The sequence below is a fragment of the Podarcis pityusensis genome (assembly GCF_964106645.2).
Source record: "Podarcis pityusensis genome assembly, chromosome: 14".
In the NCBI taxonomy this organism is placed as follows: domain Eukaryota; kingdom Metazoa; phylum Chordata; class Lepidosauria; order Squamata; family Lacertidae; genus Podarcis; species Podarcis pityusensis.
In genome coordinates, this window is record NC_138039.1 from 14,606,626 (window position 1) to 14,619,454 (window position 12,829).

Consider the following 12,829-nt stretch of genomic DNA (forward strand, 5'->3'; position numbering starts at 1 on the left):
ATGAAGGCACCAGGTGAGGCTCTCTGAGGAGAGCATTCCAAAGGTGGGGAGCCACCATAGAAGAGGCCTGTTCTTGTGTGGTCACCCTCCAGACCTCTTGGGGAGGAGGCACACAAGGACGCATCATAACTCAGTGGCAGAGCACCTGCTTTACACACAGTGGTCCCAGGTTCAATCCTCAGCATCTCCCAAATATGGCAGGAAGAGTACCCTGCCTGAAATTCTGAAGAGCCACTGCCAATCAGTGCAGACAATACAGAGCTGGACGGACCACTGGTCTGACTCAGTATAAGGCAGCTTCTTATGTTTTTGGTAAACCATGGTTTGCTTCTCCTTGTGGCTCACTGTGAAAATGGGGACCCTGAATGTTACCTACAGGAGTTTGCTGAAAGGCAACTAATTAATAATAGTAGGAATAATAATAATAATAATAATAGTAATAATAATAATAATAATTTGGAGTTCACACATTTCTTGGAATAGTTTCAATTAAACTGTTTCACAAGAGAGAATTCTGAGTGGGGGTTTGTACAGAAAATAATATTCTAACGAAAGTGACAATTGCTGTGCAATTCCAGGCATGTCTCCTCAGTCAACAGTAAGCCCCACTGAGTTCAACCAGACTCACTCTCAGGTAAAGGTAAAGGGACCCCTGACCATTAGGTCCAGTCGTGACCGACTCTGGGGTTGCGGCGCTCATCTCGCTTTATTGGCCGAGGGAGCCGGTGTACAGCTTCCGGGTCATGTGGCCAGCATGACTAAGCCGCTTCTGGCGAACCAGAGCAGCGCACGGAAATGCCATTTACCTTCCTGCAGGAGCGGTACCTATTTATCTACTTGCACTTTGATGTGTTTTCGAACCACTAGGTTGGCAGGAGCAGGGACCGAACAAACAGGAGCTCACCCCGTCGCGGGGATTCGAACCGCCAACCTTCAGATCAGCAAGTCCTAGGCTTTGTGGTTTAACCCACAGCGCCACCCTCCCTCTCATTCAAATGGGAGCAACCCCCAATGAACTCAATGGGGCTTACTTCTGAGTAGATGTGCAAAGGATGCACCATTAATATTTATTTCACCTTCTTCTCCAAGTCTTTTCACAGACCAAATCCATTTGTTCATTGTAAACTAATGTGGAAGCATCAAGAAGAACCCTCCCCCTTTTAATTCTCTTCCATCTGGTCTGGGGAGAGCTGAAGTTCTTTTCAATTAGTATCTGAGCCTTTAATGGCAGGGGTGGTGGTGAACCTATGGCCCTCCAGATGTTCCTGGACTCCAACTCCCATCTACCCCATCCAGCATGGTTGATGGTGAGGGTTGATGGGAGTTGTAGTCCGAGATGTGTAGGGCCTCAAGTTCCCCATGCCTGCTGGAAGGGCTCATCCGTTAGCACTGTACACATACTACAGTTAGAAATGGACCTGGGATACATAAAAGGGATGGATGGACACAGTGAAGAGGAGGAAAGGCTGGAGATACACATACATAAACCATGATGTATGGGGGAAACACACACAATAAGTGACATTAAAAATGGAGATTAAAGATGACGAAGGAAAAGGAGGGAGATGGGCAAAAGCAATGGGGAGGGGCAGATTGACAGGTGGCGAGACAGGCAATTTATAACCAGTGATATATTACCTTGTCAACATGAATGTAATAAAAATGGTCTTTATGGTAAATAGCCTTAAACATGCGCGTCAGCTGCCGGGAAGCTCTGCCATGAACAACCAAGACAAATGCGATCCTGACTGGGTTTGCTGGCATGTATTCTACGGAGTCCTCATCCCACTGTACATTGTGGTTGGCTTTGCCTGTTTGGAAACAAAACAGAGTCAGGGTATCTGCAGAGTGCTGTACCAGGGCGGGTGGGCTGAGGGGACGAGTTCGGGTCACATTTCAGCAGGCGGAGCTCCCCCCTCCCTTCCGCCTAAGCAATCATCAATGAGAGACATGGCCTTGGGAGGGAAGATGCTGGCCTCACTTTCCCCAGAGTAACAGCACTGACTATCGGCTATGTTGGCAGGAGGGCTGGTTGCAAAGGACCTTGTCATTGAATGCAGCTTGGGTCCAGGATATGTTGAGGACCATTTGATGCCTTCTATCCCTGCCTGAGGTCTTTGGGAGTCATTGTTTGTGGCACCCATTCTTTGGCCTTTATCCAAAGCCACACACTTATCATTGCAGGGTGTGTGGAATTCCCTCAAGGCTGAGATCAGAAACTCCCTCCCTGCTGAACTTCCCCATGCTTTGAACTTATTTCAGCAGGCATTTAAAGTAAGTTTCCCCCAGTCATTGCTACTGCTTTTGTGCTGTGTCCCTCCTGCATCCTCTGTTGTGTTTGGCTTAGAAACTGTGGCCTTCAGCATTACAGTCATACCTTGGGTTGAATGTGCTTCAGGTTGAGCACTTTCGGGTTGCGATCCGTGGCAACCCGGAAGTAACGGAGTGCGTTACTTCCGGGTTTCGCCGCTTGCGCATGCGCGGACTCTCAAAATGACATCATTTGCATGCGTGGACGCAGCAAAATGCAACGTGCAGACGCGCCGTCTGGAACGGATCCCGTTCGCATCCCGAGGTACCAATGTATATACATTATTAAAATAAAGAAAAACAGGAGCTGGAATCCAACAGCAGAGGCATTTTGGCTGGAACGTGTACAGACCAAGGGTCTGGAAAACAAGCCTTATGAGGAACGGTTGAGGGAGCGGGTATGTTCAGCCTGGATTGGAGGAGACTGTGAGGAGTCACAAGAGGCACATTTAAATATCTAAAGGTGTGTCACATGGAGGACAGAGCAAGCTTTCTTTCTTCTGATCTGGAGGGTGGGACTTGAATCGATGGATTCAAGTTACAAGAAAGGAGATTCCGATTATACACCAGGAAGAATTTTGAACACTGCTAGGAAGGCTCTTACCTCCCCTGCTATTCCCTCTCATGCTGCCTTTAAATGGGAAGTAAGAAAATGGGGCGGGGGGAGGACTCCCATGAAGACCTTAGCTGAGGTCATGTAACAGAAATGTCACGGAATGTTCACAAGTATTCCAATCTCTGAGAGGAAGCTGTCAGTTACTGAATGCTTAGCAGGGCGGCCGTTATGGGCGAGCAAGATCCATTAGGCTAGCTGGCAAACTCCATGAAATACCTAACGGAATGTGAAGCTTTATGTTGCTAGCTGGCTAGGGAGCTGACGAGGTGTGTGCACATGGTTGGGCGAGTCTAAAATTAGGCTTAGAAAAGCAAAGATATCACTACTTCCCTCTCACAAATTCGCCACTCTCTCAGCTGTTGCAAACGGTTGCTGCTTTTGCACCAAAATCCCTAGAGCTTTCCTGATATGCACAGAATAAGGATTTGGGTCAATTTTTCTCCTCCTGTGTACCTCATTCTGCTGTCATCCATCTCAGGGGAGGAGTGATTTAAAGTGATCTGCAAAATAGTTGTGGCTCTGTATTTTTCAAGGACCTGGTAATCTCTTTTCAAATACATATATTCATTTCCTCTCTCTCTCTCCCCCACCCCCATTTAGCCTTGAATTTTTCAGAGGTGATCCTCAAACCAAATTATTCCAGCATTAGGGCTACCAAAATTGAGAGTGGAATTTTCTATGCACAGATGAAAACAACAGCAACCCACAGCATTATAATTTTATTAGAGTGCCAGAAAAAGATGAATCAGACTTAAGCAGTAGCAAACATTTTCTGAGGGCACACTGGAGAGTTTGGAAATCATTAGTTGATCCCCTATTTTTTTTTTTTGAGGGGGGGAAATGATTCATTTTTAGAAAACAGACAAACTAGACAGGCAAGTAATAAATCTCTATTTATATAGCCTCAATTTCTTCAATTTATCATCCTTAGCAATCTGTTCCCAAGGGCAACACCAATAAAAACAAGAATGACAGAACTTAGTATTTCTGAATTAAGAAGGAAAAATAGTCTTACCCCACTCTGCCTTGCAAAAGAACTCAGAAGGATCTCAAAAGAGAGGAGGAAATCTCTTCATTTGGATTGGGTTTTGCCATGAACTTTGAGCTTTCACACAATGTAAAAGCTACTTCTGGAAATACTACGGAATGCAGTGCAAGTTTAATGCTCCATTTTCTGTGCTATTTGCAAATGAATTTTTTTTCTGGAAACAACACAGAAATTTGCAAAACTTGTGTTATATTCCGTTCTATTTATGGAAGTGGATTTTAGGTCATGGGAAAGTTCATATTGTAATAAGGGAAACATCAAGAAAAGGGAATAAATTTCCATGTGAATGCAGCCTTGAACTGTATCTTTGTACAAAGTAAATGTATTAAGTAGGCACAATAAATATAAAACGTGTAAATAGATACAATATGTATGTATGTACAAACACACAGAGAGACATTATTAATGAAAAAACAAACTATAAATTCAGGTAGGTAGCCGTGTTGGTCTGATGCAGTAGAAATAAATTTTTAAAAAATAAAAAATGTTCAGTAGCACCTTAGAGACCAGCTAAGTTTGTTCTGGGTATAAGCTTTTGTGTGCATGCTAAGGTTTAGTAACTTATTATTAAACTGAAAACTATGGAGAAACCTGGTCTGAATAGAGATATTGGATTCTTGTCTCATTACATATGCTAAAGCTATTTTTGGTCATCTGCATACAGTGGTACCTCAGGTTAAGTACTTAATTCGTTCCGGAGATCCGTTCTTAACCTGAAACTGTTCTTAACCTGAAGCACCACTTTAGCTAATGGGGCCTCCTGCTGCCACTGTTCCACCAGAGCACGATTTCTGTTCCTACCGTGAAGCAAAGTTCTTAACCTGAAGCACGATTTCTGGGTTAGCGGAATCTGTAACCTGAAGCGTATGTAACCTGAGATACCACTGTACTATCCCTTGCTTTTCCCTGTAGGACTAATTATAGTCATTAACAGTCATCAACAGGTTTACCATACCCATTGAGTCAATCACCCATCTCCTACTACCCTTCTGAGAAAAACACCACCCCACCCTCCCACTATATATAAGGGTCTGGTGACTTCTGTTTCAGTGTATCTGCATGCACACGAAAGCTTATACCCAGAACAAACTTAGTTGGCCTCTAAGGTGCTACTGGACATTTTTTATTTTATTTTATAAAATAAAATATAAAATTGTCTTGTGCTAGTAATCTAATGTAATAATTCTGTGTTTTCTGTTATAAACAGGAAAAACAAAGTTCAGAAGATTAATTAAGCCTATAGGTGGTTCCCACTTCAAAATGTTTGAGGAGCACCATTTTGATTGGAGATATTGGTGACTGAACCTGGGCCTGTCTGCACAGAAAGTGTGTGCTCTGCCACTGAGCTATGGTTGCTCCCCTACATTAGGAAGAGATCAACGTATTTTACTTTAGCGTGCATGATGCCAGCCTGCTCGGTTAAGAGTCACTGAACTCTAGATTCAAGTGAGATCCCACAGTGGGGCCTGATGTATAAGGGATGGAGATCCTCTGGTCCTCCAGATGTGGTTGGACTCCAACTCACATCACCCCTGACACATGCTGGCTGGGGCTGATGAAGCCCAACATCTGGAGAGGTACAGGTTTCTCTTCCTTGATGGGTTGGGTGTTTCTTTTTGGGAGTAATTTCTGTTACTTCATGAGGCATTTTAGCTTAGGAAACGTTAGAAAATATTCATTGAATGGAGGAGGATGAACCATTCTCAGAAAGATGGTTTCCGAAAAGGGGTTTTATCATGCTACTAAAATATAATATACACTGGCCAGTGTTAAGACCTTGTCTGGATATGGTGCTAAATGATGGTTTATGAAGCTCTCTTGTTTTAACAAACCATCATTTATTGCCCAGTCCCACTTGTTTAGTGCTAGATCTGAATGAGTCCTAAAAATGAGTGATTCCATGTGACATTGAGCATGCCATTTGGAATCACGCTAGCATTTTAAAAAAGAAGTTGGAGCCAGTGAGAACTCCCCTTTCTAATAGTAGCATGGGGGGGGGGAGAGTTCAACCTCCCCTCCCTGTGTACAATATTCCCAATGAGAATTATCATGGATTCTGTTTGTGGGCCTGATCCTTATCTTCCCCCATTCCCTGTTGGGCAAGGCTTCCCACCTCTCCATCACCTGATGTTTGCAATGACACCAGGTGACCCATTTGAAATCTACCTGCGTAGGCAAAGCAGCAGTGATCAGCTGAAGTGAGAGTGTGGGGCAAGTGGGAATAGCTTGGCAGAAACAAGTAGAAAACCACCAAGCCAAACAAACCAAAACGAAACTTGACTACATTACAAGAAGTGGCTGTTTGATCATAAACTTTCAGTGACCAAAATGCCACTGGAGTGGTCAAATCTGGCACCCAGATCCTATGATCTGGCTTCTGTGTGTTTACGGGCAACAATATTGCAACAATAACTAGGAATGGAGGAGAATGTTTGTGTGTGAAAGCACATCTACAATACCAGAGTCAAAATACAGCCATCATTCAGAAGGCACACAAACATCTGAAGTTTGCAATGCAGTTCACCAGCCAGGAAAGGGTACAAAATGTGCTCAATAAATGCATATTTTAGTGAAAATAACACACAAAGATTTTTTTAGATTAGAGGAGATTGCTTTGTACACATAAAGTCATGTGTACACCAGGAGACAGTCACACTACAAAGCTGATGAATTTTCATGAGGCTTTTTCTTCTTTTAAATCACAAACTGATGTGGAAATGTGGAGAACTTTATGGTTGGGGGAAAAATAAGAAACGGAGAGAAACCAAAATTGAGGGGTTCTCCCACCCCTAGAGGCAGCATTTGCATGTCATCATGTCTGGGTGAGATTACGCTAGGAGAGTGTTCAATAGAGTTTATTCTTAGCATTTCATCTCCCAGCGCAGTGAGTCTTGGGATCAGCCTGAAAGTTTCCTGTAGTGAACAAAAGCATGTTCCCGAATCTCTCACCCACCAACACCACTATGGGGGCCCCAACCTCTTCAAAAGATGCCTTCTTTTCTCAAGCAGTGAATGTCAGGTTAATTTCAGCTTGATGCTATACAAGGGAAGCAAATCAATTCCTTTTAATGGAACAAGAAAAAAAGATCGATATAAAATTGCATTTTTCTTTCTAAATTGTTTAAAGAACAGGCAGATAATAATAGAGCTAAAACAATTGGTTGTTGAGAATCAGCAGGATTGCAATTACTCTTAATAGTTTTTTATTTATTAATATTTAGAAGCTGAGGTGTACGTTTGGGGATGACATTTAAATGATCAATAACCCCCTATGCAGCATTTACTTGCGCCACATACAATGATAACAGCATGTGCTTGGTTGAGTAAGAAAAGATCTGTAGTCCCTATTAGCTCAGTCAGTAGAGCGTGAGACTCTGAATCTCAGGGCTGTGGGTTCGAGCCTGATGTGGGGCAAAAGATCTACTGGTTGGACATGCCTGGACTAGATGATCCTCGTGGCCCCTTCCAAATCTACAATTCTATGATTCCTACCTTTGCTAAAGGCCTCAGTGGCCTTCCATAAACTGCTATGTACTATACTTTGGAATGTTTTCAACCAGTGTGGAGCAGTGGTTAGAGTGTCAGACTTGGACCAGGGAAACCAGGGTTCAAATCCTCACTCAGCCATGAAGCTCACTGGGTGACCTTGCGCCAGTCACTGCCTCTCAGCCTAACCTACCTCACAGGGTTGTTGAGGGAATTAAATGAGGAAGGGGAGAACCATGAATGCCACCTTGAGCTCCTTTGATATCTGTGCTGAAAGTTAAGACATCAAAATAGAAGTTGGTGAGTTTTGTGTTGCAATCAGGAGGCAAGCGGCTTAGCTATGTGCTGTCCCATAAAGTACAACCTAGCTGGTTCTGTCCATCTTCTTCCCCTTGGATTAGCAGAAATGCTGCAACAGGCCTGTGGAGTTTTTTTTAAGGACCCTGCTAGGGAGTGCTATAAACCCCTGTTGACACGCATGCTAAAATACCCCATAGCTGTCAATTTTTCCCTTTACTTGCGAGGAAACCTATTCGGAATAAGGGAATTTCTCTTTAAAAAAGGGCAAAGTTGACAGCTATGCATTACCCACACCTGCATGAATTACCGTATTTTTCGCTCTATAGGACGCACTTTTTCCCCTCCAAAAATGAAGGGGAAATGTGTGTGCGTCCTATGGAGCGAATGCAGGCTTTCCCGGGCTTCCTGCAGCTCCGCGCCACCCTCCGGATCCCGGCGCGAAGCCGCGCGGGGCTCCGGAGGGTAGCGCGGAGCTGCCTGAGCTCCAGGGCTTCTTGCAGCTCCGCGCCACCCTCCAGACCCCCGCGCGGGGCTCCGGAGGGTGGCGCGGAGCTGCCTGCGCCCCAGGGCTTCCTGCAGCTCCGCGCCACCCTCCCGGTCCCGGCGCGAAGCCGCGCGGGGCTCCGGAGGGTGGCGCGGAGCTGCCTGCGCCCCAGGGCTTCCTGCAGCTCCGCGCCACCCTCCCGGTCCCGGCGCGAAGCCGCGCGGGGCTCCGGAGGGTGGCGCGGAGCTGCCTGCGCCCCAGGGCTTCCTGCAGCTCCGCGCCACCCTCCCGGTCCCGGCGCGAAGCCGCGCGGGGCTCCGGAGGGTGGCGCGGAGCTGCCTGCGCCCCAGGGCTTCCTGCAGCTCCGCGCCACCCTCCCGGTCCCGGCGCGAAGCCGCGCGGGGCTCCGGAGGGTGGCGCGGAGCTGCCTGCGCCCCAGGGCTTCTTGCAGCTCCGCGCCACCCTCCCGGTCCCGGCGCGAAGCCGCAGGGGGCTCCGGAGGGTGGCGCGGAGCTGCCTGCGCCCCAGGGCTTCTTGCAGCTCCGCGCCACCCTCCCGATCCCGGCGCGAAGCTGCACAGGGCTCCGGAGGGTGGCGCGGAGCTGCCTGCGCTCCAGGGCTTCCTGCAGCTCCGCGCCACCCTCCCGGTCCCGGCGCGAAGCCGCGCGGGGCTCGGGAGGGTGGCACGGAGCTGCCTGCATTCCGAAGCCTGGTGCACACTGAAGAGCGCGCCCGGGCTTCGCGCACCTCTCCACAAGCCTGGGGAGACCGGCTCGGGTCCCTAGGCTTGCGGATAGCAGGCTGTTCTGGGGGCTAGGGTCGGGGGAAGCTCGGGCTTCCCCCGCGCCTGCCCCGTGCCTGGGGAGGGAATTTCTTTTTCTTTATTTCCCCCCCCCCCCAAAAAAAAATTAGGTACCTTGAACGCACCTTGTTTTAGAGGGAGAGAACAAGAAAAAAAATTTTTTCCCTGTTCTCCCCCTCCTATGATCTGGTGCGTCCTATGGTCCGGTGCGTCCAATGGTGCGAAAAATACGGTAGGCAACAGGATGTCAGAAGTGGGACCACATTCAGGACAACATCCTATCCTTTACATTCAAAGACTCCAGAAGGGAGTGCAGAAGGTCTCAGGTTTAATGCCTGACATCTGCAGGTAGGGCTGGGAATGTCCCCAGTCTGAAACCCTAAAGAGTTTCTGCCAGCCAGTGTGGACAACACTGAGCTAGATGGACCAAGGGTCTGACTTGGTCTAAAGGCAAGCTTCTTATGCTCTAACATATAATGCATACTAGAATGTTTCTGCCTACTGACACATTACGCAGCTGCATTGTGTACATCACTTATCAAAGATAAATGGGTAGCAGGCATAGCAGAACGCCGTTCCTTTTGCAGATCCACACACTATTTAGATTGTGCCAATAAATGATCATTATAGCTGCATTACTGGAACCACAGGGTAGGGCTAAATTCTGCAACCCTTTGTTATTTTTAATAGCACTTATTCACACAGTTAGCATAATTGATTTCAACAGTACAACACAGGCGACAAAACAGCTACTCAGCTTGAGCAACAATTGCAGAAGCCATCTTACCATTATCACACCCTCCTACTCACTTGCTTTCAATCACTGTTTTCACCTCTTGGGCTGAATCTTTTTCCAGACTAGCCGATATTCTGCCTCTGGGGGATTTCTAGATGATGCCTTCTGCCACTGCACTACCAGTACTTATGTCTTTTTTTTATAATGTTGTGGTTTTCTTTTTCTTCCAGGATCCTTGCTCCCACCACCCTCAAAGCATGATTTTAAAGCATCTTCTAGAGTCATGGATAAGAGACAAGATAGCTGCTAATCAAAGCAGAATATCTGGAAAAGACAATATTCCTTATAAATATCACCTCTGCCTTTCCTTTGAAGTTTTCACAATGCTTTATAAAATCTACGTTTGCTACAAATTGCGATTGATGGGATTGTATTCAATGCTAGGCCCACTCAAGGTTGACCCATTATACTGATTGGAAACATCTAAAAGCATTCATTTCAATGGGACTACTTTTGAGGAGGACTAGCATTGGATATGACGCATGAAATGCTTTTCAACTTCCATTGGTTACAGCGATAAAGGGTAAAACCAGCACTTTGAACTGGGCCTGGAAATGCAATTGGTTCAAATGTGGCAGCATCTGTTCAGCCTGTCTGGTTATGCACTTTGTGTAATTCTCTGCAGCAAAAAAGGGGAAACGGCAGAAATCCAGTCAACTAATGTGGAGGGCAATGTGGCTAGCCCAATTTGTGAATCTCTGATTTTCTTAATCTACACGATCTGGGGGGCATGGAGAAAGTCTAAATCATGGGTAGGCAAACTATGGCCCGGGGTCCGGATCCAGCCCAATCGCCTTCTAAATCCGGCCCATGGATGGTCCGGGAATCAGTGTGTTTTTACATGAGTAGAATGTGTGCTTTTATTTAAAATGCATCTCTGGGTTATTTGTGGGGCATAGGAATTCGTTCATATTTTTTCCTTCAAAATATACTCCGGCCCCCCTCAAGGTCTGAGGGACAGTGGACCAGCCCCCTGCTGAAAGGTTTGCTGACCCCTGGTCTAAATCAAAGGATAGCTAATGTAGTACCTTCCAGTTGTTTTGGACCCCAGTTCCCATCACTCCAGACAGGATGGCCAATGGTTAGGGATGATGACCCTTAGGATCCCTTCCAACTCTACAATTCCATGATTCTATGGTCTCTAAACTAACCTCTTCAACCTGCATTTCACAGGTATAGGGAGTCTGATCAGCATGCCAGTCATTTTTGTTATTTGACTATTCTCCTGGCTACTATCCAGTCGCATGCAAACTGCATTCTATATGGAACCAGAATGCACCGGCAAAGTAGCTGTTTATGCATTTTAATTTTTTTTTAAAAAACCAAAACATCAAAACAAAATATAATTCTCTTCATTTAGGATTTCATAGTCATAAGCAATTGCTGAAATCATTTTTGTGTTTTACAAATCAGCGCCTAATAACCAGGACGCTGGTACGCGACATGTACAAGCGAGATACAGCGATATGGAATCTAATTTACAAGGATAGCTATCTTGCCAGACCAATAATCTTAACAGCAAACTTGCTTTTTTGACATTTCTAATTATGAAGATGCTATCATCCCTCGGAGACAAATCACAATTATTTCCTTGCTTTGTTGGAGCATAGGAGCCCGCCGTGTTTCCCCCCCTCTCCTCCATCGACTCATATGCATAAACAAATAGCACTTAAAAGTAACAGTACATTCATTACTGTGGAATTAGAATGAATTCCCTATTAAAAATACCTATCACATCACTTAACAGCTAATTAGTTCATCATAATCAACACGATCACAGTGAATACTAAATGGTTATACAAGGATCATCTATTTGGTGGATGCAGAGAGGTGCTTTTTCGATGTACTGCCCGCCCTGCGAGGGCTCCTTGGCTACGAAACGCTCCAGCTCTGCTGAGAATATGTCTATAAATGACACAATCTCTTGGGAAGGGCTGGTTATGTTGACTTTTTTCTTTTTCTAAAGAACTGATGCCCGCCACCCCTTCCAGGCAGTGGTGGCTAGCACCCATTGGTACTCTTCCCAATAGGTCTTGCCCCGATGAGGCAGTTGCAAGGACTGAAGATCCCCACCTTCCCACTGCTCCTTAAATCTCCTCCTCCCTTGCTTCCTTTCCCCAGCAGCCTCACTCTCATTTGTCTTGTCTCTCTTTGTTCCGCCCTCTTCATACTTCTTCTGGGAGGAAAGCTGGTTGCAGTAAGAGGGGGAGACTCCTAGGCTTCTTCAGCAGCTTGCCTCAATCTCTGCCTCTTGACCCACCTCAGCTTCTGCCTCTGCTTCTGGACTGCTCTCTGCCACAGCCCTGTCCTGCTCACTAAACCCTGTTGCCTCTTCAGCTTCCAACACCACCTCCACTCAGTCTGCTCCCTCTTCTCTCTCTGACCGCTCATCATTGTTCCACCACCAATCCTCTGGCTCAGAGCCGGGTTCCCTTGGAGGTTCCCCAACTGGTGCCTCCCATCTCTCCTTGCATCCAGCCAGTCCATGACACAGAGCCACCACCTGACTGGTTATATAGAGAGGTCAGCAGTGGACCAGCCTCCACTAGGGGAAGAGGGAGGTATTTTTGACCTTCCAGATGCTTTTGGACTCCAATTCCCATCAGCCCCAGTTAGCACAGCCAGTGGTCTGGGATGATGGGAGCTGTAGTCCAGCAACATCTGGAGGGCCACAGGTTCTGTATCTTTGCCCTACAGCTAATTATTTGGAGGCCTTCTTATAACAACCTATCCTGAGCTAAGGCCTAAATATCCCATAATTCTGATTTATTTAGATTTCTGTCTAGGGTGTTTCGCAATAGCTTGTAACACACTGTATACATAACAGCAACAATCATTAAAACAATTTGCCCAGTTTAAATGGGTGGTGGTGGGGGAAACACCTGAATAAGTCTATATAAGGCATCTCTCTGCCTATATATTATAGATTTATACCACAAGCAGTTTAAGTTTATGGCCCCAGGGGGAATGGTAGCCTGTATAAGTTG

At 46.2% G+C, this 12,829-nt stretch overlaps 1 protein-coding gene across 1 annotated transcript in view; it reads right to left on the minus strand.

Annotated features, from left to right (window-relative positions):
* Nucleotides 1-12,829, minus strand: part of XYLT1 (xylosyltransferase 1) — a 166,589-nt gene that overhangs the window by 47,024 nt on the left and 106,736 nt on the right. The window contains exon 4 of the mRNA XM_080981824.1: nt 1,639-1,811. Within this exon, the coding sequence (XP_080837950.1) occupies nt 1,639-1,811 (173 nt within the window). The remainder of the gene's footprint in view (nt 1-1,638; nt 1,812-12,829) is intronic.